At 44.3% G+C, this 23,694-nt stretch overlaps 1 protein-coding gene across 1 annotated transcript in view; it reads right to left on the minus strand.

The window, feature by feature from the left end:
• Pkd1l1 (polycystin 1 like 1, transient receptor potential channel interacting) overlaps window positions 1-23,694 on the minus strand; it is a 123,756-nt gene that overhangs the window by 95,080 nt on the left and 4,982 nt on the right. The window contains exons 2-8 of the mRNA XM_060365206.1: window positions 16,058-16,228; window positions 13,397-13,516; window positions 12,731-12,899; window positions 12,043-12,282; window positions 9,209-9,341; window positions 5,157-5,363; window positions 1,075-1,262 (exon numbers count right to left, since the gene is read on the minus strand). Of these exons, the coding sequence (XP_060221189.1) occupies window positions 1,075-1,262; window positions 5,157-5,363; window positions 9,209-9,341; window positions 12,043-12,282; window positions 12,731-12,899; window positions 13,397-13,516; window positions 16,058-16,228 (1,228 nt within the window). The remainder of the gene's footprint in view (window positions 1-1,074; window positions 1,263-5,156; window positions 5,364-9,208; window positions 9,342-12,042; window positions 12,283-12,730; window positions 12,900-13,396; window positions 13,517-16,057; window positions 16,229-23,694) is intronic.

Consider the following 23,694-nt stretch of genomic DNA (forward strand, 5'->3'; position numbering starts at 1 on the left):
CTGCCCTGTTTCACTCAGAGCTGGTAGAAAGTGGGGCCAGCAGGGGACTAGAAATGATTCTCCTTCAATGTCACCATCTTTCTGTAAAATGATAATTGTGTGAGCCACAGGATGAAGGTGGTTGCGCCATCAGGGAGTGGAAAGACAGCATCATCCCAGCTTTGAAAAGCTCTTAATCCAGACGGGGAGACATGTTTAATCAGGCATGTGGCAGGCAGAAAACAGTATGGAAATCCACTGGCAAGCTTGGCTAGCCTTACCATGGCAACCAGCTTCCATAACGGTCACTTAAAACTCAATTGTTGTTAAGCCTTAAAAGTCCATTTCCCTGTGTAGCCTGCAGGTACTACATTCCAGTGACCTCTGTTCACAAAGCCGCATGAAGCAGCAAGGCAGCCCGTGGTTAAGCTCCGCTGGGGATCAGCATCCCCGGGGCACAATAGAACTCAGTGCCCAGTGTGGTTCGCAAGCTGTACAGAGAAGCTATCTCATGATTCAGTCAGAAGATTCCTTACTGCCCAGGATCAGACACTGAGTTCTCATTTTCAGGTGCTGTGATGGGTCTTTCTAGTTGGCAGTGTGAGGATGAAAGGGACACGGCCTTAGTTTCCCAGGCTCAGAGTGCGTTTGTGCATGAGCATGTGTGTGTGCATGAGTGGAGGGTACATGCTGGAAGGTAGAGGATCATAGCAGAGGACTGGGAAAGGCCCACGAGGTTGGGCTGCCTGGGCCAGAGCCCGTGACCGCAGAACTGAGCCACATTAACAGGCAGCGCTCTGCCTCCCTCCCACCTCCCCAGCCCAGGCATCTAGGGAGTCCTAATGAAAGGGTAGCATTTACAATGCACATTCCAAAGTCACGTTTTAAGCATCACCTTTAAAAAGCTACTCACATTTTACTCTCCTATATTGGCTTACACCCGGATAATGAATAAAGCAGTTCAAGTAGAGAAAGCAGGTATACATAACTGTCTCAAACTATTTTGGCAGAGTTCCCAGACTAACCCTCCTAATATTCCTGAGCCAGAGTTTGAAGAAGTCAGAGCCAGTGAGCCTTGTAGCTCTGTGTTCTCACCTAAGAGCAGCCCCTGGGTTGTCGGGGTCATAGGACTGGGACCCTCTGAGGATGATGGAGGTTGAGGTTGAGGTGGTCCTGGGGATGAAGAGGTGCGTGCCTTCAGAGATCACGCTGATAGGGGCCCTGGCTTGAACCTCCACACCAACACAGTAGTTGCTATACACTATGCTTCCCTTGATCTGAACCTGAGAGACCAAAGACAAGAGGTATCACATGAGAACAAAGCAGAAGTTTTCTGGACCTGTAACATGCGACACTGGCTCTCAGCTCTGACTGCAGTGGTCACTTCAGTGTTCATCTGAGAATACGGCTGGAGAGAAGAGCATGGATCTGTATAGCTATCTAGGTGTGTGTTCGTTAGTATTTCTGCCAACAGAAGCTAGAGTCATTAGAGAGGAGGGAACCTCAAATGAGAAAACACCCCCATCAGATTTGCCTGTAGGCATGCCTGTGAAGCATTTTCCTAGGTGGTGATTGATGTAGAAGAGGCCAGCCTACTGTGGGTGGTACCATCCCTAGACAGGTGAACCTTCAGTATAAAGCAAACAAAGCCAGGTACAGTGGTGTTTGCCTTTAATCCCAGCAACTGAGAGCCAGAGGCAGATAGATCTCGGGGAATTTGAGGCCAGCATGGTCTACAGAATGAGTTCCAGGACAGCCAGGACTTTTGCACAGAGAAATCCTGTCAGAGAGGAAGAGAGAGAGAGAGAGAGAGAGAGAGAGAGAGAGAGAGAACAAAGTGAGTGAAGTGGGAAGAGCAAGCTATTTCTCTGTGGTCTCTGCTTTAGTTGCTGCCCCAGGTTTCTTCCCTGAGGTCTGTCCTGCCTTTGTGTCCCTCAATGGACTGTGACTCAGGATATATAAGCCAAATAAATCCTTTTTTCCCCAAGTTGTTTTTGAGCATGGTATTTATCATGGCAATAGAAAGCAAAGTAAGACAAGGTATTTGCAGCCAGTCCTGATGAGACCTGATAAGCTAGGGTCAGATGGAAGGGGAGGAGGACCTTCCCTATCAGTGGACTTAGAGAAGGGCAGGAAGGAGATGAGGGAGGGAGACTGGGATTGGGAGGGAATGAAGGAGAGGGCTACAGCTGGGATACAAAGTAAATAAACTGTAATTAATATAAAAAAATAAAAATTATTAAAAAAAGACAAGGTATTTAAATACCCATGCTTTCTGTATTCACATGGCTGATAGTTTACAAGCCTCCAAAGTAACAGTAAAATTTCCATGGTCTTGGTATTTGCTGGCTCCCTTTACCTCGCTACATCTAGTAGGAGGGGAAAGGGGTTGACAGTGAGGCCAAGAGGTCCCCTTTCTGTACACTTAAGGAAACAGTGGGTATGAGGATATAGCCAAGGAGATGGAGTAAAACATAACAGTTTTTGAGAAATGTAAATTAAAAGTATGAGGAACATTTTTAAGCTTAGAAATAATGAAACATGCTACAAGGATGGTAGGTTTTCAAAGTCTGCTTTAAAAGTCTTGATGCTTTTTGGAAAATACGCGCGCATGCACACACACACACACACACACACACACACACACACATACACAATTGCCATGCTTTATTCTGGGTCTCAGCCTCCACCACTCTGGATTGTCTTTTTACAGTGACATGGCTGTCTGCTGGTCACTCCCTTAAGCATGACTAGAAATAACTGATAGATAGTAAGTGAGAATTAGTCTTCATTGTCAACTTGGCTGGTTTTAGAATCATCACAAAAACACCCTGGAGCATGCTTCTGGGGGTGTTTCCAGACAGGCTGAGCTGAGGATGGTGCACAGACTGGGATCCTAGACAAGTGCCAAGGAGAAAGCAAAGTGAGTGTTAACCGTGTCTCTGCTTCCCAAGTAGGGGTGCAGTGTGCCCTCATACTGCTGTCACATGCCCCCCACTCCGTGATGAAATGTGTCCTCAAATCAAGAACCCAGACTACAGCTCTCATAAGTTGCTTCCGTCATGTATGTTGTCATAATGAGAGGTCACTAGTGCGCAGTCAGATCTCTGTGTCCCCTAGCCAGTGCCTGCTGCCCTCTGCAGCGGCAAGCATGTTCTGAGCAGGCGCCATGCTTGTGAAAGACAGTAGCTCAGTGTGGAGCTACCGTGGGTGGCGGGAGGGAGGCACAGTGGTGTCAGGAGCACGAACCTGAGATCTGATGCCCAAGCAGAACATACCAAGGAGAGTAGTCAGAAAACAAACAAAACAAAACAAAATGCTTCATCAGGGGGTCTTCAAATCCTAGACCCAGACAGGGCCTAGAGAGTTGGATACAGCTAATAAGCATACGTGTGAACAGATAGTGGTGGAGTATGGATACTTGGCCCCAGCTGGGACCTCACCCTTCCAGCAGGTGTATGAGAGCCTAGGTTTAGTCATTCAGCATTTTACCCTATCTCCTTGGCTATAATTCCAGACCCATATCTGTACAGAGAAGGGACCTCTTGGCCTCACTGCCAGCCTAGAAATGAAGAGCCCAAAGTAACAGTGATGTCTTCTAAAAGTGACATCAGTACTTAGCCATCTGCCAAGCCAAGTTGACGCCAGTATGAGGCTTGTCTGAGAGGATGGGCAGACACTAGGAACACTCTTTACCTTCCCACACTGCTCCCAAGGCTCCGAGACATGAGGGATGATAAACACAAGTTCCCACAGTGGCCTGGGAGCTTCTCCTAGACCATGGTCCTCAGCCTTCCCAGTGCAACCCTTTAGCACCTCACGCTGTGGTAACCCCCAACCATAAAATTATTTTTGTTGCTACTTTATAACTGCTGTTCTGTTACTGCTACAGATCATAATATAAACATCTGTGCTTTCCTGTGGCCTTAGGTGGCCCCTGTAAAAGGGTAGTTTGACCCCTAAGGGGGTTGCAATTCACAGGTCAAGAACCACTGCCCTAGACTATGACAGGATCAGGGTGACCTAAAGCTACCACCCTAGAAATCTGCTCCCTTGGAAATAAGATCTGCTACCTCCCAGTCAATAGTTCCCGAGAGAACTATACATCCTGCTTAGAAGCAGGAGTTTCTGACCACCTGAGACTCACATAGTGCCCCTCAAAGCATAAACTAGGGCCCTCTGTCACCCAGCCAGTTGCCAGCATTCTTACCAAGATCAGCACAGGAGCAGTTCTGAGAGCATGTGGTGTGAGCCTCTGTTCCCAATGCCCAACAGGGCCCAGCAGACACATTTCTTTGAGGGATATAGGGCCGGCCAGATTAGGTGTTTGGGCACCATCTGATGAGCTGCCTGAGGCCTGGGTTAGACCAGTCCTCAGTGGGACCAGGTGTCCCACATAGTGAAAACACCCATCTTTTCTGCAGAGATTTGGGTCCCAAAGAGCACATCCCCATCCTGGTCTTCCCATTTCACTACAGTCTGACCCCAGGGCCTTATTGATTCCCATGACTACACAAGGACAAGCATAGTAATGGCTGAGGGTCACAGTGGGTGTTTCTGTCATGGCCTGCCCTCTGGTGGACAAGGTCCATTTTCCTCCCCTAGAGGGCAGCATCAGTATTCTTCTATTCCTCCATCAGTGCAGGCTTTATTTAAAAGTATGTGCAGAGGTATTTTAGCAGTAGTAGTTTTTCGTTGATTACTTGGCCAACACTAGAACATATGGGAAAATTAAAAGATTCTGAGTGTACGTGTGTTTATGTGTGATAGAGTGTGCCTGTAAGAGAGACAGTGTGTGTGAGAGAATGTGTTTGTATGTGTCTCTGTGTGTGTGTGCTGTGTTCCACACACCAGTCTCGTCAGTGAGTCACCTGTCTCTGCCTCTCCCTACAAATCCTGGGGTTACAAGTGTACAATGCACACTTCCATGCCTGCCTTTTTTAATAAGTGCCCGGGATTTGAACTGTTGCTCACTTTAAACATTTGTACAACAAATGTTCTTGCCCACCGAGCCACGTTCCCATCTGAAATGAAAGAGCTCTCTTAAAATCCTGCCCACACCTTCAACAACAGAAACAACTCCCTTTGGTTGGATAGAAGCGGTTTTCTTTAGGGCTCGTGGAAAGGGTTAGTTGGTGTGACTAACCCTTAGGGCTGGGGAAACCGAGTCAGCTGACCTTGGCTATGGCAGTGTAGTTCCCACACTGCAGTGTGTAACCTGGGAGCATGATGGTCTGGCAGTGGGTGTTGACAGCAGCAGGGAGGGGGACAGAAGTTGCCTCTGCATCCACAAAGCTCCAGGTGTAGGAAAGCCCTTGGGAAATGTTACAGAGGACTGGAGCTTCAAACGTCACTCCTAGTCTCAGGGGCTGAGACCTCCATATCTGGGAATTGACAAGAGAAACCATGTCAGTGAATGCCCACCAACCCTCATGGTACAGCAAGCTGTTAGAAAGTGTCACTTGTGAACCTCCAACCATTTGTTTGTGTAACTATGGGATGAGACCGGGGACTAGACTTTAGATAGCACAAGCACATTTATTTCATAGACAAAAGTACACAGTAAAAATGTAAAAACAAGAGAAGTTCTTATATGCACATACTCATAGCAGGATTATTTTCCCCTTAAAATCAGTCAATATTTTCAGAGAGAACTATACCTCCTTCTTAGAAGCAGGATTTTCTGACCACCTGTGACTCAGTGCTGCTCAAAGCATACATAAACTATGGGTCCTCTGTCACCCAGCCAGTTGCCAGCATTCTTACCAAGATGGGCATTTTTTTTCCTGCTCTGAGGATGTAAATGAAATACTTACTTTATCCTTCAGACATAAAGGATCTTCCTTTCAAGCATACAACTAATGGGAAATATCAAAGAAACAGGTCAAATCAAAGATTTGATTGCGTTAGAATTTCATTTAACTGTTTATTTATTGCTTGTGTGTTTATTGCGGTACGCCTAGTTACGCTGCTCTTCCAAAGCTCTTTATGCCCTTTCCCCCTTCTTCTGGGTAGATACAATTCTCTCCCCAGCAATCCTGGCCTGACTTTCAGGTTTGTTCCTGAACATGGAAAAGCATTCCAGCTAAGCCCACCTTAGGAGACTGCCCAGCCAAGGACCCTGTATGTTCTGGGGCTGACGCTAGGTGCAAGGCCTCCCCCTGGAGGTAGTCCCAGTTAATTGGAAAATGAAAACTGGAGAAGGGGATTTAAGAATCAGAGTTGAAAGAATCGTATGAAAGAAGGGGGAGATAGAAAGACCTGGAGGGGACAGGAGCTCCACAAGAAGAACAATGGAACCAAACATCTGGGCCCAGGGGTCTTTTCTTAGACTGATATTCTAATCACGGACCATGCATGCACATAACCTAGAACCCCTGCACAGATGTAGCCCATGGAAGCTAAGTGTCCAAGTGGGTTTCCTAGTAAGGGGAACAGGGACTGTCTCTGAAATGAACTAAGTGGCTGGCTCTTTGATCACCTTTCCCTGAGGGGGGAGCAGCCTTACCTGGCCACAGAGGAAGACAATGCAGCCTGATGAGACCTGATAGGCTAGGGTCAGAGGGAAGGGGATGAAGACTGCCCCTATCAGTGGACTGGGGGAAGGGCATGGGAGGAGAAGAGGGAGGGAGGGCGGTATTGGGAGGGGACAAGGGAGGGGCCTACAGTTTGGATACAAAGTGAATAAATTGTAATAAATAAAAAAATAAATTAGCAAAAGAAAAATATTTTCACTACAATTCTGCAACATCATCAACAAAAAGAATTCAGCACCCTTAGCCTAGCTTAGCTGTCCTCTGAGTGGCTCCACCCAGCAGCTGATGGAAACAGGTGCAGAGACCCACAACCAAATGGGTGGAGTGCAAAGAGACCTCCGTAAGCGTGGGAAAGCTAGAAGGACCCACAGCAGACAGGAGCTCCACAAGAAGACCAACAGGGCCAACTAACCTGGGCCCAAGGGGACCTGTGGAGCCTGAAGCACCAACCAAGGACCATGCATGGACTGGACCTAGGCCCCCTACATGGATGTAGCTGAAGGGCAGCTCAGTTTTCATCTGGGTTCTCTAGTAAGGGGCATGGGGACTCTGACTCCGACATGATCTCTGTTGCCTGCTTTTCAATCACTTTCCCCTGGCAGGGATACCTCGCCAGGCCACAGGGGAAAAGGATGTGCTCGGTCCTGATGTGACAATATGCTGGGTGGGTGGGGTGGGAACTCCTCTGAGGAGTAGATAGACAGATACTAAAATGATAATGTGAAGTTAAAACTATATAATTTCCCTTGGAATGGTAGTTGCTGACAAACTGGGGTGCCTAATGGGCTTTGGGAGACAAAAGTAAAGTTCCCAGAATAGAGATTCTGTCTCTCAGCTCTGTGAAATGAAAATACCAAGGACTTGAAGAAAGATGTATGCACAGAGTGTTGCAGGCTAAAGACATGTTCACAGAGGGTCACATGCTGTCTATAGTAAGAGAAAGCTAGAAACAATCAAAGTTCAGAATTGAGGAATCTGGGAAATGGTGTAGAATTTTTACATATGATCCAATATAGGACACCGCTAAAAATCACATAGTCAAGATGGTGTAATAAAAGATGGTGGTCATACTATAACAATTACCCAAATTTTGGGATATACACACACATTAAACACACACATTCCACATATAAAGAACAATAGCAGGAGCTAGAGAAAGGGCTCAAAACCTTCTTGAACACCAATTGCACGGTATCTGATGCCCTCTGCTGGCCTGTGCAAGCATCTGCACTCATGTGCATATATCCATACCCCAACTTTGTGGGGTTTTTTGGTTTTGTTTTTTGTTTTGTTTTGTTTTGTTTTGTTTTGTTTTGTTTCTCTGTATAGCCTTGCCTGTATGGACTTGCTTTGAAAACTAGGCTGGCCATCTGACTGCCTCTGCCTCTCAGTGCTGGGAATAAGGAGTGCACCACCATGCCTGCTTTCCCCTATATAATTTTAAAGTAAGAAAGATAAACCCATTTTTAAAGCAATACGAAAACATTTAAAATAAATACATCTATCTCCTGTTGTCTTGATTCTACACAATTCTATTCCTTTTTTATACTCTTAGAAAACACATAAAATATAAAAAAACAAATGGAGTCATCAATATTGCTTTCCTTATCTTACAGAAAAACTCAAATGAAAATGTTTTATAGATTAAAAACTAAGCTCAGGCAGGCACGGCAGTGAACACCTCTAATCCTACACTCGGCAAGGCAGAGGCAGGTGGATCTCTGTGAGTCTGAGGATAGCCTGGTCTACAAAGCATGTAATTCCAGCATGCAAGAGACTGAGGCAGGAAAACAGAGTTCTGGGATAGTCTGGACTTTCTATAGTCATACCCAAACTCAAATAAAATACAATAAATGCAATAAGATAACATCAATTAAAAATATTCCTTAAAGAAAAACAAAATCAAACGAAGGGAAGTATTGGCTCCTCATTAGAGCAAGAACTCCAGCCAAGCCTGTAAGCTGTGGTCTTTCCCTCTAGTCCCTTGAGTTTTGGTCCATCCTTCACACAGATAGCATAGAAGAGCTTGGCACCATGGAATGCTGGCCTCGAGAGCTACAGAGGTCTTGCCTCTAGGGACATGGACACCTGAGGGCCATAGCCTGCCCAGGGCAATCCCATACCCTCTTTGAAGTCCACTACACTCCGGGCCTGCTGGGACCTGAGATACACAGGGCCCCAACTGATCCATCCGAGAAAGCATTCTGGCAAACACCCAGTAGCAAATTTTGATTCCCAAGTGTCAAGCTGAGCACCTTTGACCTGAAAGTAAAACTGCTTGAAATCAAAGCCCTCAAAGGAGTTGAAGAAATAAAAGGCAGCCTTATTTTTACTACTCTGAGGTTAATTCTCAGCATATAATTGGTCATTTCTTTTAATTTTGGTGTCAAATTTTCCTTTGACAGAAAATGCTATCATTCTGTGTACAATCAAAAAAGAAAGAAAGAGAAGAAAAAAGCTACTCAATGCAAGCTGCGCTGAACGACAAGAGTCATATAGGCAAATAAAAGACTTATTCACCCACTGGAAGCCAGGCTTTCCCTGCTCGGGGACCAGCTCCAAAGCCCGCACAGGGACTCTTTTGTGTTGAGTGCAGCCAGCCAAACTCAACAAAGCCTCCTTCATTCCCCAGTGAGTTCAGCAGTTTGGAAGCAGCCTATAGGAGGCAGGCCAGGAGGATTCCTCAGCCCTACCTGCACCTTCACAGGCCCCATGTTCTTCACTGGGGGTGGTTGGCAAGGTTCGCGCACCACGAAAAGCTGCTTTCTGAGGGTGGCAGAGCTGACGTTATTGAAGGCAAGGACTTCAACTGTAAACTCTCCCTCCCTGGAAGAGTGAGAGGCAGAGACATGGAGAGGTCAAGGTTGCTGTACATGTATAACCATCTGCAACCTGTAGTTGTTCTGTCTGATGGCAAATGAGCCCAAACAGTAGGGACGGAAGAGGCCTGGGTCATAAGGCTGATCTCCACAGAGACCGTTCTCTGTCTACTTGGTGGAGCTGCCCACTCCACATGGATAAAGCCCTGTGCCAGTCAACTGCAAGTTACATGCTCCAAAGAACATCAAATTCAGGTGATGGCATGCTGCTCCCAGTAGCTGTGTTCTCTTCTGACCACAGAACCACCCAATTGTTGGGACTCAAACTTTTCCTTTTGATGAACCCTCCTGACTGGACCTTGAGGGTCTCTATGCACAATCTTCCTCTTCTAGAGATCAGATTTCCTGAGCAATCCTTAGAGTTTGGAGCACTAAAAATAATAGAATGGGTTTCAAACCTGAACCTTCATCAGGCCTCTGGAAAGTTCTGGCTATGGAGAGAAGTAGCACAGAAGGATTGTGGGATTTATGCAGTTTGTGAACAGGTTGGATACTTGAGTAAGAAAATATCTGATCATATGGTAACTGATACAAAATGAACATCAGTTCAAAACTTGAATTTGAAACAGAATAAAGTGCTATTAGAAAACTACATATTTGAATTTGCGAGCACTATACTGTCAGCTGCTATCACAAAGCCACAGACTGTGGAATAGCCTAGTATAAGCACTAAAGATGGCACCAGACACATTTTGTTATCTGAAGAGCCAAAGAACACATCTTTGGTACCCGAGCTCTAGGCACCTGGCTAGCGATGTGCAAATCCCCCAAGAACTTTGATTGATTCCTTTTGCACCTAAGGATCTATTTTCAAGGGAGAAGTTATGAATTATGATAAACTGTCTAATGAAAGACCATTCAAGATTGCCCATGAAAGCCAGAAGAAAGAAGCCATAGGCATGGAGTTGTACTAAGGGAAGTCTGCGTTGGTTTCTGGTGCCACTGCCCCAAGAAGCCTCACTTTTTTAATTCTTCTACTTGTGGTTTGAACGAGAAACATCCCGCATAGACACATGTGTTTGAACACTTGGTCCCTGATTGGTGGTACTGTTTGGGAAGGTGATGGAACCTTTAGGAAGTGTAGCCTTGCTGGAGGAAGTGTGTCACTTAGTGGGTTCTGAGGGTGTATAGCTCCACCACACTTAGAGTTCGTCCTCTCAGCTCCCTGCTCCTGCCCTCATGACTTCTCCACCATTGTGAACATCTAGTCCTCAGGACCCCTCACCCACATATAGTGTGCCTGAAGGTTCTTTTGACCATAGTGTTTTATCACATGATATTTTATCACAATAACAGAAAGGTAACCAACACACTTCTGCAAATGCCAGCATTCCTTTGCACCAGCTCCATGCCAGTCTGAGGCTTGGCCATGGTCATATTTGTCTCTGGCAGCTATGAAGACTGGACACTCATTGGGATTCTCCCTCACCAGACACTCAGCTGTGAACAATTGTCCTGTCTCTCTGCAGTTTCCATACTCCCAACCTTGATTATCACTTGTGCATGTGGTTTTACATGGATGAAAACCATTGGGAGACAATGATTTTGGACAAAGATAACTAGACGTAACATCTTCCTAATCTAGCCAGGTGCCAGATAATGATGCCATGGTTAATGAGGTATTGCATATGACATGACAAGGGTTCCTAGGATTATAATATGATAGAAAATTTTGTATTGTCTTGTGCTACCATAGCTGTCATAATATAAGGCATTGCTATTGTGCTTGTGGTGATACTGTGTTGAACTCAGCCACCATGTTGCCAGCACAAGCAATGATGGGCAATATGTGGATAATGAGAAGAAAAGCTACACTGTGGGTTTATATATTTATAAACTATATTTTTTCAGAGAATGTACAGCTACTTACAAAAGAAATGTATCCTATAAAACATTAGCTGGCAGTGTCTTTATGTACCTAATATTTATAATCTTTCTTGATTTCATCAGAGACCATGTAAGTAACTTATCTATGGCATCTAAATTTGTGTGAACACATTTATAAGGTTTGCACACTAAAAGAACCAACCAGTACTACCATCTCAGAGTACCTCTGGTTGCTAAGTGACACATGACTGTCTCCATAATGCCTTGTTCCAAGCAAACAGTGGGTTGAATTAAAGGTAGCGTTCATACTCTACCTTCAGACTCAGAGACCCATTATAATGTGTCCTCAGAGCCTCACAGCTTCATCTACCCACCCGTCTACCTCCCCTCCCTCTCACTGCAGGCCTACCACTGCAGGCCTACCACTGCAGGCCTTTCCCACTGGTGCCCTTCTTTTGGGTCTCTGTTGGTTCTCCCTCCCCACTTTTCCTCTAGGAATCTTCTGTGGGAGATTCCCCTTCCAATCATGCTGAAATGCCTGGGTATGGTTCTGAAGTCTATAAAGCCAATCGTGTGGGTCGTGCCCTCTGTACCTCATACCTTCTTTGCTGACAGAACTCTCTTGGCTGAAAGCCTCTATTTGCCTCCTTTTTCTGAATTGCAAGCTCCTCCAGAGCCCTAGCGGGGCCTGGCTTGTTTCCATTCAACAGTTGTCATCTACATCACCTACAAGACTGGCTGTGAGGTTTTAAAGATCGATTCTTCAGAAGGCAGCCCTGTGCACACTTACAGTATGCTGTCACCTGCCCTTCATAGCTCACCTTCTGTAGACATGGCTGGAAGCGCTGCTACCCGGCTGAATGGTGGCATCTCCAAAGTTCCAAAGGTAGGCTACATCAGTGCCAAAGTTGAGCCTGCACTCAAAGGACACATTGGCATTTACCACGGCTGAGGCAGGGGACATGAGCCTATTGGCCATGATTCTCTTCTGCACCCTGATGATGTGGGGCTCAGAGACCACACTGCTGATCCTGCTGGTGGCCTTGACTGTCACATGGTACCTGAGGGTGGGGTGCATGGCAAGATCAGAACACAGGCTGTGGAGAATCTCCACATCACTTCAGCAGACAGACAGAGCTGGGAGCTTAAGTTGTGGGCATTATCCAACTGGGTATATCAAATCTGAAATGAATGGATTTTGCCTTAAGTTCCCTTTCTCCTTATTTAGCTCACATCTCTAAATGAAGTGAGGCCCTTCTTTATAGGAAGCATACTCTAGGTTAAACTGAGGGCTGAGATGAAATTTAAACCTGAGATTACCCGGTTGCTTAGTGCATATGACAGAGAGGTTAAGCTCCTCTTCTTTTACATTTTTATGACTAAGTTCAATTCACAAAAGTGCCTATGGGCTGGGCATAATGTCAACAGCATTATAATTATTGCTATCCTGCCAGGGTAATCTTTATCCTGAGTGTCAGCTGCATCGTACTGAAGACCATAATGACAGACCACTGAGGGATGTTCAGCTGTCTTCTGATGCTTCTGGAAGTTGTCCTCACTGGTGGGCCATCTCCGAAATACCATGCAAACTCCAGGGGCAAGGTTTCCTTGGTAACAGCCACAAATGTGATGTTTGTGTCTGCAGCAAACACAGTTCCATTGCTGTAGACAGACACAGCTGTGACAAAGAGAAGGAGGTGGAGGTCTATCGGGACCAAGGGCTGGAACCACTCAGAGGGCGTTCCCCAACCCCCACCTGCCACTCCCACCTTACCAAGGTGTGAACAGTGAGAATGTGAAGGTAGGGCAAAGCCAGGGAGCAAGAGGAGTCTGCAGTGCGCAAGCAGGAGACCACAGCCCGAGTCTGACGGCCATCAGCAATGGCTCAAAAGGCAACATGGCCAGCTTTTTGGGAACTGCGTTTGGAAGGCATGGAATGGAAGTGGGGGGTGGGACGGGGACAGCAGATGACTGTATGATAGTCCCTCATCTCCCACACTCTTGTGGGGGCCTCAGAGCCTACCATGTCTAGGAAAATCCCAGAATAAACTACAGGTGCCTAAGAGTCCGCAGAAAGGCCAATGGGTTGGGTCTCAGGCTGAGCTGACAGCAGAAGCTTCAGCAGTCAGCCAGCAAGGGAGAATGGCTACATCTAGAATTAAAACAGAGACGCACATTGCATCTTGTACCCAACAGTCACTCCAAGCCAAGCGTGGCCACCGTCCTCGTGGGTCTGAGAAATAAAGGACACATTGTATGAAGAAACAGATGAAAAGCAATGCATCACGACTGTGCCTGAAACAAAAGACATGGGAGAAATTTTAATCCACTTGCCTTAAGTGTGCACATGTGCATACACACACACACACACACACACACACACACACACACTACTCCTCACTATCAGCTTTATCTCTTTGAATCCTGAAATCTGGAGTATACACTCAAATGACATGGCTGACAAACTTGAATAATGGCATGGATTTCTCTCTTTAATTTCTTTCTTAAAATGATTTCTGCCTCTTCAGAGAATTCTCTATATAGTAATGAATACATTACTTCCTTTGCAAAATGTTAATTCCTTTGCTAGCTGGCTTTGTGTTAAACATATATGTCCTAGGTGTCTATTTTAAATGCTCTCCACAATGAGCCTCATTCATCTAAGCCCTTTAAACTGTAAAGCAGTATTTTCTGTGCATGTGTGTGTATGTACACATATGTATGTATATATATTGGAAGGCAAATACCAAAAATTGAATCAGATCCTAGAAGAGGACTATGATGTCTAAGAAGTTTTGAATCAACTCATTTGGGATATTAAAAAGGAGATAGCCTTTTTCAAACTGCAGCTCTCTACCAGGTTCTTCCCCCCAGAGCTCAAGGAGTCTTGTAGAAGAGGGAGAGGAAGACTTGTAGGAGCCAGAGGTGTCGAGGACACCAGGATAACATGGCCCAAATACATCAACTAAGCAGGGCTCACAGAGGCTCACAGAGACTAAAGTGGCACTCACGAAGCCTGCATGGGTCTGTGCTAGGTCTTCTGTATATATGTTATGCTCAACAGCTTGCTGCTTTTGTGGAACTCCTAACAGTGGAAGTGGAGGTGTCTTTGTCTCTTCCGTTATCTGCTCTCGGGATCCTTTTCCTCCTACTGGGTTGCTTTGCCGAGCCTTGATGTGAGGGTTTGTACCTAGTCTTATTGTATTTTCTTACGCCATGTTCAATGGATATCCCTGAGAGGCCTGATCTTTTTTGAAGGGAAATGGAGCAGGAGTGGGTCTGGGGGAGATGGGAGGTGGGGAGTGTGCTGGGAGGAGTAGAGGTAGGAAAAACTTTGGTCAGGATGCATTGAAAACAAAAAATAAGTTTAAAAACTGTCTTAGAAAAGAAAATTACACAGGCTTTTAAATTATTGCTTTTTCCTCTATAATTTTTTCTTTATAAAGAGAAAATGTTTATTTATAGCATTTCTAAAACAGACTCCATACAGATTCTTTTTGAATGTGCCTCACGAGTAAGAGTGACATGCTCTCATTAACAGTGACTAAAAGTTCACCTTGACTGCAATCTGGTGTCATAACACGAGGAAAGAAAATAGATTTGCACAAGGGTGTCCTATTACTGGCTTTTGGTCCAGGATTAAGACTCAGACCATCCCAGTCTAAGTTAGCATAAAACCAGAGACATGCATGGCTTGTGCTCACTCACTTTACTCAAAGTTTTCATAAGACAAGTCAGTACCAAGGGTCTGCTGGCCTGCTTAGCAGGTTTAAAACTCCTGTGTTATCTAACGCTAAGCTGATGAGCCCTCCCCCCCAGGAAGACTGTATGGAAATACAGTTCATATGTGGTACAAACAGTATGGATTCTCAAAATGAATCCTTTTTTATTAAAAAAAAAGGCATTTATTTATTTACTTATTTTATTTCATTTTCATTTTTTAAACATTTATTTATTTAAGTGTTTTACATATGTGAGTGTCCTCATGTACATCTGCACATCAGAAAGGGATACCAGATGCCATTAATGGTGATTGTGAACCACCATGTGGTTGCTGGGAATTGAACCTGGGTCTTCTGGAAGAGCAACCAGTGCTTTTAACCACTGAGCCCTCTCTTCGTGTTGAATCACCCAGTGGGTTCTCTTTCTTCTATTTCTACAGAAAGCAGGCCTATATCATTCATCTACTAGAGCTGAATACCTTGGTGTCATCCTGCCCTCCTCCAGCTCTGCTATAATGTGTCCCAACTGTTTCCTTCAGAACCCTTAATTTTAGCCCCTCTTCTGACTCCTTCTGGAATGTGAGATTTTGATCCCTTCCCCCAAGCTGATGGGAGAGGAATGAACGCCTACAGGTAGTTTGGGGGCAAGTGTGAGGAGGCACGAGTTCCAGAGCTCCTGACACACTGTGAGCACTCAGCATCACAAATCTTTGGTTATGGCCGTGCTATCCGACAGAATGTCCCCACATCCACTCATCACAGTTTACTGTATGTATCAGCTCCCACCTCAGGTAGAACCTGTCCCATGGTGACCTCCCAGCTCCATGGCCAGGCTCCTGTTCAGGCACTTTAATATCCTTTTCCTGTTTGTTTTATACACTTATTCACATATTTTTACTGGATTGCAAATTCCCTACGGTTAAATCCCTGTACGATTCCATCTCATCTCTCCCAACACACAACATTTCACAGTAACTGTTCCCTACGTGAGGTAAAAATGAATGATGGCAGCAGCATATTGAATAGGTGGCTGAACCTTAATGCAAATGAAGTGGAGTCGGGATATGTGTGCAGCAGAGATCTGAGTGTTCAAGCTTCCAGGAACTGGCCTCACCTTTTTCCTGTGGGAGAGAATCAGCAAAGGAGAGAGCTTCGCCATCGTGAATAGAGCTGGAATTCATGAACACAGACACATTTCCATGGCCAAAATCCACGTAGTATGGCCCCAGTTCCACATCAGCACCATGAAAGTCATGGACCACAGCCCTGAGCTTATAGACACCTTCTGGAAAAAGAAAACAAAGTGGGTATTTGATGGATTCTTAGACAGACATGAGAGTTAACACCTTCAGGGTAGTCACAATGGGGTGACTACCCTGTGAACTGATACTGTAAATGAGATTAAAAAAAAAATCCATGCAACAACAGGGGTATGCAGCCACACAACACCCAGAGTCCCACATTCAGCATGCGTTGGTGTAGGTTAATGGTCTACTGCCTTGAAAAAAAAATTTTTTTTTAAGTGCTAGAGCTTTATTACAAAAGGAGTTGACTGCTAGAGAGGGCCCTCTCCAGTCTTTCTCTGTACCTCCAGGGGAGGTCAGAGGGCCATTATAAAAGAGGTGTCTGGGAGAATAAAATATGGTAATATTTTTTCCAAAGTCCTCCAAATCCTTCTGGCTGCTGTTGAGAATCTTCCAGTAGGAGAGGTAGGAACTTTAACTCTCATCTGCAAGTCCTCCATATCTACATCCTGGGGCGTTTTCAACTTCTTTTGTCATCCTTTGTGCTGTGGCTCACTAGTCCTGGTTGACTTGGAGGGGGCTTCCACTTCCACGGCTGCTTTTTCTTTCTGGGCAAGGCAGATCTGCTGCGGGAGTTTCCTGTGCTTCTTCCCAGATAGTGTGATGTTGGCACATGCACTGGACGCCCGCTTTTTGAGGTAGTCAGCCTCAGTCAGCCCCGAGTCTATCTCGGCCCCAACCACCTGGCGCTTTCATCGCCGATCCCTGCTCAGCACCCTCCGGCGCTTAAATAACTTCTTCTTCAGCTCCATCCGGGGTGGATTGATCTTTCCTCCCGGAGGTCCCGTAGCTGCTCTCTGCCTTGAAATTCTTAATCATTTTTAACAATCAGTGTTCATGGTTTCTACTAGACCCTGAAAATGATGTAGCCTATCTGTGCATCAGAAATTATTAACAGTATTTATGTATTTATATACACCAGTCATCTCAGAACAATGAGCTTAATTTATGTGTATTTGATATACACTCCTGCTTGAATAAACATCCCAATAGTATATAATCAAAAGATTATGAAAAGCTAAAATACAGCCTCAACTGTGTTTCTTTATAAGGTCATGATAATATAACTAATTTTTTCATTAACTGGTAGAATCTGTTGGGATCTGTAAGCAGGCATCTCTATGGCCAGCCCCAAGGGATCTGACAAACCGAATATCAGGCATCTGTGAAGCCACCTATGGACCACCTGGAACCACCCCGGGCATGCTCTGGGTCACTTTATAAGAAAACCTGAAGCTCCTCCTCTCTCACTCTTTCTCACCTGCCTCGTACACTCCTGCCTCGTACACCCCTGTCTTGTATACAGACAGGGTCTCTGTGACCTCTTCCCCCTTTCTTTCTTTCCCCTCCCCCTCCCCCTTCCCTCCCCTTCCCCTTCCCCTAATAAACCTCCCACTTGGAACCTGTCCTGTGGCGTGATTTGTGAACCCGCCCTGTAACTCTCATCCCTCACGATTTCTATCAGAATCTATTTTTTTCTCTGTTGGATTGGTGCTAGTCTCATGATCATAGTTCCTCTGGCTTGCCTCTTCTTTCTTGTCTTTGAGCTGGTCATTACTATCAAGGGAAGTAGCTGGGACTAGCTGGCTGAAGAAGAAACCAAACTAGGTTGTCCCAGGGGACCAGCCATCTATCTCCATGAAACGAGTCATATATCCTACTAGTAGCTGCCTACAGTTCCATAATGAGCCCTTTGAGGCTAGCCCAGACCCAAAGAAACCCCTAGAAACCTATGGAGGAGTGATTGCATTTATTTTGATTTTAGTTCTTTGGTAATTTCCTAACACTCTTAACACAGCTACCGATGACTGATACAACTTTGACGAACTAGAGAGGCCTCTAGCAAGTCTCTGACCCCAGCCTTCTACCCATTATCCTTAAATTATACATCCTTCTGTACATTCACTCTTAAGTGTGACCCCTTATATGTCACAGGATAATATCCTGGGCTGGTCCCAGTCACCCATTCCCAGCTCGGTCCCTCACAGACCTCATCCGTCATCCACACAAAACAAACGTCCCCTGCCCAGCCTCTCTCAGCTTACAAGTGCCCATTATGTAGGCTTTTTGTCTCCACCTGGCCAGTTCATACCTGCCATGAGCCTTTTGAAATAGCTCAGGCAGAAGGAGTGGCTTTGTCTGGTGATTGCCCACTGCTCTTGTGCTGTGTTGCATTTCCAAGCTCACCATATTCTGTGTCCTCTGCCCCAAAGCTCATATCAGTTCACTCAGTACAGGCACAGTAAATGTGTATGCAATAACCAATGACACTTCATAGAATGGAGAGCTAAAGCCAAACAAATAAAACAATATTCTCAGGACCCAGAGTATTCTGTTCCTTATGAATTAATATAGCCTTTACTGTCCTAAAGAGCAGTAAGTGGCAGAATATGTTTTAAAAAGAGGGTGGGGAGAGACTTTGAAGAGAAAAAAAAAAAACATCTATTAGGAAAGTCAGTAAATAGTCTGAGATGCAGGATTTGGGAGCAGAGCCCAACAGAAAATATCCTTTACTGGACAGAAGTTTAATCAATTGTGTAAGAATGGCCATACCCAGGGCTGGAGAGACAGCTCAGCAGTTAAGAGCATATTAAGAGCATATCTCTTTCAAAGAGCTGAGTTTGATTCTTAGAACCTGTACTGAGCAGCTCACAATCTCTTGTAACTCCAGCCCTAGAGCATCCAGTGCTCGCTTCTGCCTATGTAGGAATCTCCACTCACCACTTGTACACACACACACACACACACACACACACACACACACACACACTAAAAATAACTCTTTTTAAAGGCACACTTTTCCAACTTATAGAAGATATACCTTATGTGCTGAATCATCATTAATATCTTTATCACACTTATGAAACAAACAGATATTGCTTCTCGTGATAGGAGAGCGACACGTGGATTTTAACAAATAGAAAATGAAACTGACAATAAGCCACCTATCACAGTCACAGGGACCAGGACTTAATTAAGAGTTATGCTAGGGACAAATCAGCACATCACTCAAGGTTCATTTTAAAAGGCAAATCTCATCACTCCAGCATCAGGAAGCTGCTTATCAAATAGTTAAAGACCTGTGCCGGGACTCAGGAATTTGGCTCCAGATCTGAGGTGAGTTTGTTTGCAAACTTTTAAACTTAACCTGTAAGAATGGTAGAATACCAACTTTGTGTTGGATAATTTTATGCCAACTTGACACAAGCTAACGTCATTTGAGAGGAAGAAACATAAGAAAATTCCTCCCTAAGATCAGGCTGTGTGAGTCAACCTGTAGGGCATTTTCTCAGTTAGTGATTGATGGGGGGAGGGTCCAGCCCATTGTGGGTGGTGCCATCTCTGGCCTGATGGTCCTGGGTTCTATAAGAAAGCAAGCTATGCAAGCCATAATGACTATCCACTAAGCAGCACCCCTCCATGGCCTCTGCATCAGCTCTAGTCTCCAGGTCCCTGCCCTGTTTGAGTTCCTACACTGACTTCCTTTGATGATGAACAGAGATATGAAAGTGTAAGCCAAATAAACCCTTTCATTTCCAACTTAATTTGTGGTCATGGTATTTCATAGCAGCAACAGAATCCCTAACTAAGACAAACTTATTTTATTTTTCAGGCAGTAATGAAACCAATTCGCCTGTTTTAATTAAGGTTGTAAGTATTTAACAGCAATAGAGAATGTCCTGATTAGAGTATGATGCAGTTAGCTTTCCACCGAGTCTCCTCCTATTATGTAAAAGTAATGTGGGTCAGAACAAACCAAAGCAAAACGCTTTAGGAAGAGTGATAGGAAATACCCATGCACGTTTATAATACAAAAGAGCTCCGAAAGCAGTGTGAGTGGGCAGGGACCATGCTACAGATGGGAAAGGGAAGATACTGTAAAGAGTGAAGAGAACGGCATAAGGACACGGTGGCTGTAAATGCCTCAAGCAACGTCACCTACAGTCAGCCAGTACTGGGCGGGGAGGGGGAAGAACTCAATTATGACAGTGCTGCAAAGAAAGAGAAAAGTAAAATGAAGAAAGGGAGGATGAACAGCCATTCAGAATAAATGGGATAATACATGGGTTAAGAGGAAAGATTTAGGAGCTATTCAGTGGATGAAGATCGTTCTCCAGAAAAAATACACTGAGTTCAAGGAAGATGAAAGGATTAAACAACTGTGGAATCATTTCAAAGCTCACACTGGGTAATAGACAGCACACAATGTGAAAGCAGAGACATAAAGAAAAAAGGGAGCCAATCAAAAGAAATTAGAGATATCAGAAAAACAAATAAGACTTGAAAAAAAAAAACGAACAAGAGAGATTGAAGAATGCTCTGTAACAGGGTCTCTCAAATCAAAGTTAAAATGTTGGAACGGAAAATGATTTAAAGACACAATCAAACAGATCTCCCATGAAGGGTAACACATGTCTACATATGAGCAAGTAAACTGTATACCAGAGAAAGTTGATCTAGAATGGCCAATTTTGAGACATGTGAATTCTGGTGAAGCTAGTGGAAATTACTTATACAGAAACAATTATTTTGAAAGAGAGACAAAAACATCAAGCCATCTTTTTTTTTTTTTTTTTTTTTCTTTTCAATGCAGTTTATTCAGGAACATTGAACAATCCTCGGACCCCGGGGAAAGCCAGCCCACAGCTTAAATAGCCTCTGGGTAGCCAACCCAGGCTTGCCACGGGGGCAATGCAGATAGGTCCACATACATGGAAGCAAGCCAGATCCTCGGCCTTAGCCAAATGTGGAGTTGTTCGTGACAGAGAGCACTCACCATCGGGAAGGTGGAAGGCGGAAACCAGCTCCATCTTTAAGGCATAGCATTCCGCAGCTCTCTACAGTTCCCCCTTTTTGTTTTAGACGCATCAGGCAAGAGTAGAGGTCTGATCTCTGATATTAGAAATAAATTGGGACTTTGTACAGATGTTCATTTAGGTGTCATCCACCCAAAGAGCATCAGACCGTCCGATACCTTTTTCTCAGAGGCGGGACCTGGGGCATCAACCCGCATGCAATCAGACATGCTCTTCTCTGGCAAGCCATCTTTAAAGAGAAAGGAACCATCACATCCTAAGAAAGAATACAGCCACATACAAGAGGGCTATTTGAGACATAGTTGTCAGGGACCTGGATAGCAAGGTGGTTTAAGAATATGTGTTTTAAGGCAGACTCTGGTGATGATGATGATGATGATTACATGGAGAACCACCATTATGAGAAGGAATGAAGTAGAGAAATGAATACAGTCCTCAAGAAAACAGTACATGCCCAAGAATTTATAGGCCAGCAAACTGACACCCAAACACAACAGCATCAACTTTAAACTTTTTCTATGAGTTTTTCCCACAAGTCAGCTGGAGGCTGAACTTCTGTGAACCAAATAAGAACAGCATAGGAGGAATGTGACTAGAACCTGTCTCACACTGGAACCAGAGTAAACCATGTGTGGTCGGCTAGTGGTGGGCAGAACAACAACACAATGTCCTGAAAATGTAGAATTTACATTTCAAGCTCAGGTTAGAAATGGACGAGATGAAGAAGTGACAGCTGTGGAGCAGCCTGGCTAAGCTTCATTGTCAGCTTGACTGGAACTAGAATTACCATGGAAACACACAGTTCTGGGAAGGTTTAACAGAGGGAAGACTCATCCTGAATTTGGGCTGCATCATCCCGTAGTCTGGTATCCCAGACTGAATTAAGAAAGGAAGGAAGAAAGGAAGGAAGGAAAGGAAGACAGACAGACAGACAAAGTGAGCTGAGCACTAGCATTCATCTCTCTGTTTCCTTAATGTGTGGGGGAAATAGGACCTGCTGTTTCATACTCCTAACACCTCAGGCCATTGCTGAGCATGTCTTGTCACCAAGGTTGGATGTATCTTGTCAAAATGTAAGCCAGAGTAAACTCTTTACTTTATGTTCCTTGTCATGAACAAAAAGACTAATAAAGATCATTTAAATGATTGACATCTGTGATAAATGAGTAAAAAGGAGAAAAAAAAAGAAATACTTATTCAGTGGTCCTCAGTGGTAAAAAGGATCAACTAATCTTGGCCATCTTATTTAGGACAGGGTGGTAGCCTTTTGGGTCACAACATCCAGTTACTGAACCTTCTGGTGCTATTCTTGCTCATGATCTATATGTATTCCTTCCTTCCTTCCTTCCTTCCTTCCTTCCTTCCTTCCTTCCTTCCTTCCTTCCTTCCCTGCTTCCTTCCTTCCTTTCCTCCCCTCTTCCCCCTCCCTTTCCTGCCTTGCTTTCTTTTCTCTTTCCTTCCTTCCTCCCTCCTCTTCCTAACTCTCTCCTACTCTCATTTGCTCTTATTATTCTTTCTCTTGGCCCCCCCTGGGGGGGAGGAGAGGTAATGAACCTCAGGGAGTAAGGTAGCTCAGGAGTTCAGCACCTAGAAGATTCTGGAGCAATTAAGCTTGGCAGTCCTGAATTCATATTCCTAACACTGGCTGCATTCATTTTAAACTACAAAGACAACCTCAAAACTTGAAAAAGGTTGAAAAATAGAGAAAAAATATTTATTTATCATGGTAAACTATGACAAGAAATTAATGAAACAAACAAAGGCCATAGGACATACAGATAAGATAGGGAAATAAAAAGAAAAATTTATCAAATAACAAAAAGCAAGAAAAAGAAAACAAAGAAAAAAATTAACTAACTAAAATTTATATATATATAATAAACACAATCCAAGCTGGTTCCTTAACTAAAAGAATGCAAATCAGCCCTATCTGATCCAGAATAAGAAGAATAGAAATAAAATTAAATAAAAATGATGGGGAAGAAGATGGAAATATCTCCCATGCTCATGGCTTGGCAGGATTAACATAGTAAAAATGGCCATCTTACCAAAAGCAATCTACAGATTCAATGCAATTTCTATAAATTACCAACACAATTCTTTACAGACCTTGAAAGAAAAATTCTCAACTTCATATGGAATAACAAGAAACCCAGAATCACTAAAACAATCCTCTCTGATAGAAGATCTTCTGGAGGTATCACTATTCCTGATCTCAAGCTGTACTATAGAGCAACAGTAGTAAAAACTTCATGATACTAGCATAGAAACAGGCTGGTGGATCAGTGGAATCGAATAGAAGATCCAGAAATAAACCCACACACTTATGGAGACCGATTTTTGACAAAGATGCCAAAACCATACAATGGAAAAAAGACAGCATCTTCAACAAATGGTGCTGGGTCTAACTGGATATCTACATGTAGAAAAATGCAAATAGTTCCATAATTAGCACCCTGCACAAAAAAACTAAAGTCCAAGTGGATCAAAGACCTCAACATAAAACCAGACACTCTAAACCTGTTAGAAGAAAAAGTGGGAAAGAGCCTTGAGCTCATTGGCACAGGAGACAACTTCCTGAACAGAACACCAACAGCACAGGCTCTAAGATCAACAATCAATAAATTGGA

Source organism: Meriones unguiculatus, chromosome 12 (genome assembly GCF_030254825.1).
Source record: "Meriones unguiculatus strain TT.TT164.6M chromosome 12, Bangor_MerUng_6.1, whole genome shotgun sequence".
Lineage (NCBI taxonomy): Eukaryota > Metazoa > Chordata > Mammalia > Rodentia > Muridae > Meriones > Meriones unguiculatus.